Source organism: Trachymyrmex cornetzi, unplaced genomic scaffold (assembly GCF_001594075.2).
Source record: "Trachymyrmex cornetzi isolate Tcor2-1 unplaced genomic scaffold, Tcor1.1 scaffold950, whole genome shotgun sequence".
NCBI classification, from domain to species: Eukaryota; Metazoa; Arthropoda; class Insecta; order Hymenoptera; family Formicidae; genus Trachymyrmex; species Trachymyrmex cornetzi.
Genome location: NW_017300301.1, coordinates 47,436 through 54,458, shown reverse-complemented (window position 1 = coordinate 54,458; position 7,023 = coordinate 47,436). Strand labels below are relative to the sequence as shown.

Here is a 7,023-nt window from a genome sequence, read left to right as displayed (position 1 = left end):
TTGTTTCAAGGACAGTCTACATTGGTCGACATCATTGATCGCGTTTTGACCAGTGGGATTGTTCTCGAAAGAAGACAGAGATAGTAAATTTTCATAGATAATGTCAATCGAAAAGATACATTTTCTGGATTTATGCAATTAAAATTTCTGACAATTTTAATGGCAATCATTTAGCGAATTAAATAAGTTATCAAATCTGAAGGACTTATAATTCAGAGGACATCGCATTTTGGAGAATGAGACTGTAGAGGCTGCTCGATAATTGATAATTGGTAGAACATCAAAATTAAAGGTCTCAAATAGTACATAGGTACTTCACGATGAAAGAAAAGGTGCCGAGTATAATTACTTAAAATTGTATTTACAATTAATTGATCGAGTTTCGACCAATGGGTGCTGGGACTGTTCTCGAAGGAAAATAGTGTCTGTATTAATCGACGTTTTTGATCGAATTTCGACCAGTGGGTGCTGGGACTGTCTTCGAAGGAAGACAGAGTCCGCGTTGGTCGACGTCCTTGATCGCGTTTTGATCAGTGGGTGCTGGGACTGTCTTCGAAAGACAGAGTCTGCATTGGTCGACGCCCTTGATCATATTTCGACTAGTGGGTGCTGGGACTGTCCTCGAAGGAAGACAGAGTTCGCATTGGTCGACATTGGGTGCTTTCCAATTGCAATATCCCTAGACACTTTCTTGCACACGGCGACACAAGTTGCGTTCTAATTGTCCGTTATCGTCACCACAACACTACACATCCGTACTCAGTCGAGGGCTGTGTAAGCTTGTGTTTTCTAGTGACAATTACGTGTTACTAATTGCGGCGGCTATAAATGAGGTTGGAAGACGTTGAATGGCCGGCACTTTTACTTTTTTTTTGTTTAATACAGGCGGAAAAGGCTACGTTTAATCTCACTCCATCCGAAACGGACCTTAACCGTGCACAGTGTACACATTCTGTTCCAATTGAACCGCGCACAACGTTACACTTTGTACATTCCTGTGTACGTTTGTATTAAGATGTGTTAAGTAAATGGAAAGCACCCATTTTTGATTGAGTTTTGACCAGTGGGTGCTGGGACTGTCCTCGAAGGAAGACAGAGTCCGCATTGGTCGACATGCTTGATCGAGTTTTGACCAGTGAGTGCTGGGACTGTCCCCGAAAGACAGAGTCCGCATTGGTCAACGTTCTTGATCATATTTCGACTAGTGGGTGCTGAGATTGTCCTTGAAGGAAGACAGAGTCCGCATTGGTCGACATTCTTAATCGAATTGGGACCTGTGGGTGCTGGGACTGTCCTCGAAGGAAGACAGAGTCCGCATTGGTCGACGTCCTTGATCGCGTTTTGACCAGTGGGTGCTGGGACTGTCCTCGAAAGACAGAGTTTGCATTGGTCGACGCACTTGATCATATTTCGACTAGTGGGTGCTGGGACTGTCCTCGAAAGAAGACAGAGTCCGCATTGGTCGACATTCTTGATCGAGTTTTGACCAGTGGGTGCTGGGACTGTCCTCGAAGGAAGACAGAGTCCGCATTGGTCGACGTCCTTGATCGCGTTTTGACCAGTGGGTGCTGGAACTGTCCTCGAAAGACAGAGTCCGCATTGGTCAACGTTCTTGATCATATTTCGACTAGTGGGTGCTGAGATTGTCCTTGAAGGAAGACAGAGTCCGCATTGGTCGACATTCTTAATCGAGTTTGGACCTGTGGGTGCTGGGACTGTTTTCGGAGGAAGCAGAGTCCGCATTGGTCGACATGCTTGATTGAGTTTCGACCAGTGGGTGCTGGGACTGTCTTCAAAAGAAGTATTACGTGTCAGAGGTCACGAACGAAATAAATTGCGACGCGATCCCCAAAACAATAACAAGAGTTGATCACGGATCGCTATTTGCGTTGTTCACGCGCGATACGCTTAGTTCCAACCTTCCTTGCGTTTCTCGGCCACAAGGCAAGTCGGTTGCTCTCTTTTCGAGATTACCTGCTGGGCCGACAATATCTCAGGATGAGAGCTAAGGTCAATTATCGCAAAGCAGCCTCCTAGCAGCGGTAGCTGAGGTGTCTAGGACCAAGATGTGGATAGCGGGAATTGGATTAATTGGTTGTTATAAATTAACAGAGAAAAATTTTAAATACAAAATTTATTACAATTTATTTTACATATAAGTTCATCATTTATTTGTCCGAAGCTTTCTTATTACCCTGGTAGCAAGCTGACGTCAAAATGACGTAGCTTGCTACCAGGGTAAGCCTGGGTAGGCTCAACTTGGGAGATTCTGATAGAAGTATCGATAAAAATCATTGATAATATATTCTTAAGTATCTCGCTTTAGGTCATAACAATTGAATGGTGTTACGGCTTATTGACTTACAGTACCTTAGGGTCGCTTCGCGATGTCGATTCTGACACAACGATAAGTTAATCGCTAATTTGACAAATTGAAGTAGGAATCCGTTTTTAAAAATGGGGATTTATTAACCGATAAAACATCAGTAGCGCGAGAGATCGATTGTCGATTCGCGTATCCCTTGATAAGAATTACGTTAGGCACGCGTTTGCGAGATAATCACTATGGTCGACTCGAAATCGTTCCACGGTCGCTCGCCCGTTCCGACCAGATAAAGAACAAACCGCGCGCGCACCCGAGAGTAGGTTTCGCAACTCGCAACTGGTTGACTGGTGTTACGTATATGGTTACTATTATTATGCGGTCCAATTCGCGCGAATTTCCCCAACCGCTCCTACGAATGGATGCTCTGTTCGACGCGAACTTGCGATATTATTACGATCGTAGACTCTGTGTCATGTCACGGCCGCTCACCCGTCCCGATTAGATAGAGGACGAATCGCGCGCGATCCTTCTTACGCTTGAAACGAATCAACGACACGATGGGAAACTCCATGCGGTTGCAGCGTGGTGACGCGCTGGAAAGATGCCATGGCACGGATAGATTGGCCCCAAGCCTCACATGGCCGAGAATTTCAGACAACGCGGTTGAGTGCCAACGCGTCAGATGACTTACCCTTACAATCCTCCGATTAGATGGCGTGATTCCGCCAATTCTGAGATTCTCACCCGGCGACGGTGTGATTTCCACAGCTCTCAGATCCCACGTGGCGATCGGCGTGAGTAATGAGATGTAATATATGTTCTGGATCACTTGGTGTCAGGCGGGCGACGGGGACCAGAGGGAAAAATGGGTAAGGGGGAGGTGAGCGAACCGGTAGGTTCGCCAGCACCACTCACCGTCCAGAATATACATTTTTGTATCAAGTGTACTTTGTAGAGAAGCAAAAAATTCAAAATGCTTATCTAATACCCCATCCCCGCTTCTTCCTCCGCAACCGCTACCTCCACCATTTAATTACCCTCCAACAATTTATGTCACCTTATCATCCTCTGCTGTTGTTATATTAAGGTATCTTGCAAGGAACTGATATAATTCCTCCTCATTAGGTATATTGAAGAAATCGAGTATGAACTCGATTAATTCATTAGATGTACATGATTCAAAATCAAAAACTGGGTGATTCTCGCCGAGCTCATGCTCGCCGAGCTCATCCTCGACTTCCTCCTCCTCTTCTGTGGAAGTATCCTCATTGATGAAAATATTTTGAAATGTTTTTACGAAAGAGACATCCTTGTCCCCTTCGATATTATTTTCGTCAAAATTATATGGCACTTTAACTTTCATTTTATCCCCGCACTAAACTGTTCACTGCACTATACTCGTAAATGAATGTACTGACTGGCTGCTGGTTTTCACTGAGATTATATAGTGAAAGTTATTGCAAATCATTTCCTTTTTCCTTAAAAGTGTTTTATGTGTTATTATAATATTTTTCTTTAAACATGATATACATGTTGTGCAAATATCTTGTGAGAATATCTGAAGTGTATTGCACATTTTTATCGTTCAAATATTGATAGTGATACATGTCTGATATTGCGAGAACATCGAATTTGATATATGTATACACGTTGTGAGAATATCTCAAGTAATATAAATTAAAATGTTTTTATGCTTTTTAAATAAATCCTAAATCGTAAGGATAAATTTTTATACTTTATCATTAATTATCTAATTTGTGGGAGAAAGGATAGGTTAAAAATTATATTTGTACATATAATAATTGTTTATTATAATAAAAATGATATACATAGGTTAGCGCCCTCCGAAGACCAGAGCGATTAATTCACATTGGATTATATCATTGCGGTTGAAGGATTCGTCATCGTACATTGTTTTCAGTATATTCGCAGGTTCCGTGATAGTGGACGCGATATCGAAAAGTCGCGATAATTTTTTGTCAACGTTATTGGTAATTGAATTTAACGAGGAAATAAGACGATTTACACAATATTCCAGATTAAACATATTGAGCACGATGTTTTTCGACGTGGATAGGCGAGTCGTGGGCGCTTCCAAACGTAATATCGGTAGATTATTAATTCGTCCGAAACGTAACGTTAGATTTCCAATATACATTGGAGACGGAGGACATATCCCTTTGGTCTCATCGTACTGCAAAAGAGACAGTATTATATGTTTCTGCTCGAGAAGTTCTCTCCAGATATCGGGTGAGAGTGGAATTTCCTTCCCATGACAATCTCCAAGAATAATGCTTATAGAGGAAGGTAGCTTGGCCTCGATACCAATGTTTAAATATTTATAGCCAGTTAGTGTTAAAGGATATTTTCTTTCAAGAATTCGAACGATCGGATAACGGGTAATTTGATATCTGTAATTTTAAAGAAAGTATGAGATATAAAATAGACATTAAAAAAAGGAAAAAATTATTTACGTATTTGATTGTTCTTTATTTGGATTTTCTCCATCGTTGAATTTAGCCTTCTTCGCGCTTATTGTTAGTTTGTCCTGGCTATTCTGTTCCATGAGGTAATTCTCAATATCCGTATTGCTGATCATTTTGTTTATATGTTTCGGAATATCGTCTTCACAATTGGAAAGTGCATACATTCTTTTTAAATGATGTTATTGGAACGTTTGTTCCTTTCGTACTGATCGTTTTGTAAAAAATGATTACACAATTATATAATTATGTGTGATATCATTTTCCCCTTCCCTTTCATTCTCTCGTTTATACATGTATTATATATGTATTTATATATGTTATATGTAACATATATATTAATAGTTTAGGTAATATATATGTTTATATACGTATATTAATTGTACTGAATGAATTGATTCAAGATATCTTGCAACTGTTGCAATAATCCATCTCTCGAACATTCAGTGTTAAGTATTTTTTTTATACTAAATTTATTCGCTTTTGTCACGATTCTCTTGAATTCGTTGCATTGGTAAAATTGTTGTTTCTTAGCCAAATAAATATTACCATCCATATGTCGGAAAGCCATGGTTGGAGAGTGGTATTCCTGGAAATATTGATTGTAACGTTTAATATACATTAACAGTCAGAGTACATTCGTCTATTTGCGCCACATCGTTATCATCGAAGATTACGTAGGTTTGTCCTTGTGAGTATTTATCGCGGTATTAATTACAACGTTTGGGGGAAATCCCAAATTTTTTAGATGTTTCGGCCAGCCTTCTTTTAATTTAAAACTGGGATAATTGACCATATAAACCATATCATTTATAAATAGTACTATTTCACCCGAGGGTCTTTGGTACGCGGCTGACAAAGAGAAATTTTTTGGGAGGAAATTCATGTAAGTATTTAGCTCAAATGGACCGTCATATTCGTTATCATTTATATTTATCGACCATACGTAGCCTTGATACGTGACGAATATTCGATGATTTAATATTAATATAGTATCCACATATTGTAATTCACAGAGATCTATTTTATCAGGCTTATTTGTTGGAATTTTAGGAGACGTTGATGGTGGTTTTATAGTAGTAGTAGTAGTTCTTCTTATAGTAATAGTAGTTGTTGTTGTTATTCCTGGTTTGTTACTTCCATATAGATACTTGAATCGCTAAAATATCTTCTAAGTTGAGTTTAACAGTTGTATTAGTATTTTTAGCAAACGCAAACATTACGGATCTTCGCACGAACTGTGTATTAGTCCTAACGAATGTCCGATTTCATGTGTTAACGTATGAAGTAGACGTTCCGAGTTGAAAGGTATTTTATCGTCTAGGTATATGTGCCAGACTTCTGCATTGTCAACATGTATTTCGGTGGTGTAATTAGGATTGCGTGAAGGATAAAACGTGTGAGCAAGTACTCCACCACGACCGTCGAATGAAGAGGGGCAAATTTCTGCATTACGTTTGTGATCAACATATGTGTGAGTACCACTACGGTAAGATATTAAAATGTCAGGGTTTAATATTTTACGCTCGAATGTTAAGGATGAATTTGCTGCCCATAACGAGAATGCGAATGCTGTAGTTTTTAAGACATTTGCATTTGCCAAATGAAAGTTCCACGTAAGATTTATTTTCATCCATTTATGTATACCTGTATTGTGCTCATGATGTGGAATATCTGGGAGACCACATCGTGGTTTACGCATTTGATGTAACGTATGATCGTTCAATGTACCATCACCTTGTATTTGATAATATTCTTGAAACAATGAAATAGCCTGTTTAATTTTTTCACTCCCGATCGATAATTGGTATTATTCCCAATGTTATTTAAATAACCATACTTTTGCAGATATAGAATTATTTCTGTATTTATACCTTGAGGAGAAGAAGGAGAATTTATCGTTGTAGTCGTTGCCATTATAGTTTTAACAATGGTAACAAAAATGATGATAAACACAATAGACATTATGGTATATAAAATGATGTACACTGCAAGACGAATGAATTACTTCTGCGATCTTACATATGTACATATGTATTCTCAAACGATACTATTGTACGAGTATCTATTTAAAAAGGAAAGGGAAGATGAAATCATGAGATATAAATAAAGTGTATGGTATTATATATTTGATAGTATGAGTCATACATATAAGTAGAATGTGTTGCAATAACACAGTAGCGTGAAATTATAATATTTATTTATGTTACGTCC

The 7,023-nt window shown here is 39.0% G+C and overlaps 1 protein-coding gene and 1 pseudogene across 1 annotated transcript; both read right to left on the bottom strand.

The window, feature by feature from the left end:
- Positions 1 to 4,160: 4,160 nt before the first annotated feature.
- LOC108769813 (uncharacterized) lies at positions 4,161 to 6,029 on the bottom strand (annotated as a pseudogene).
- On the bottom strand, positions 6,029 to 6,726 carry LOC108769812 (matrilysin-like). Its single transcript, XM_018521023.1, has 3 exons — positions 6,684 to 6,726; positions 6,457 to 6,564; positions 6,029 to 6,381 (listed from the first exon to the last, which is right to left on the bottom strand). The coding sequence occupies exons 1-3, from the start codon at positions 6,724 to 6,726 to the stop codon at positions 6,029 to 6,031; spliced, it is 504 nt and encodes a 167-aa protein (XP_018376525.1).
- Between the last annotated feature and the right edge of the window lie 297 nt (positions 6,727 to 7,023).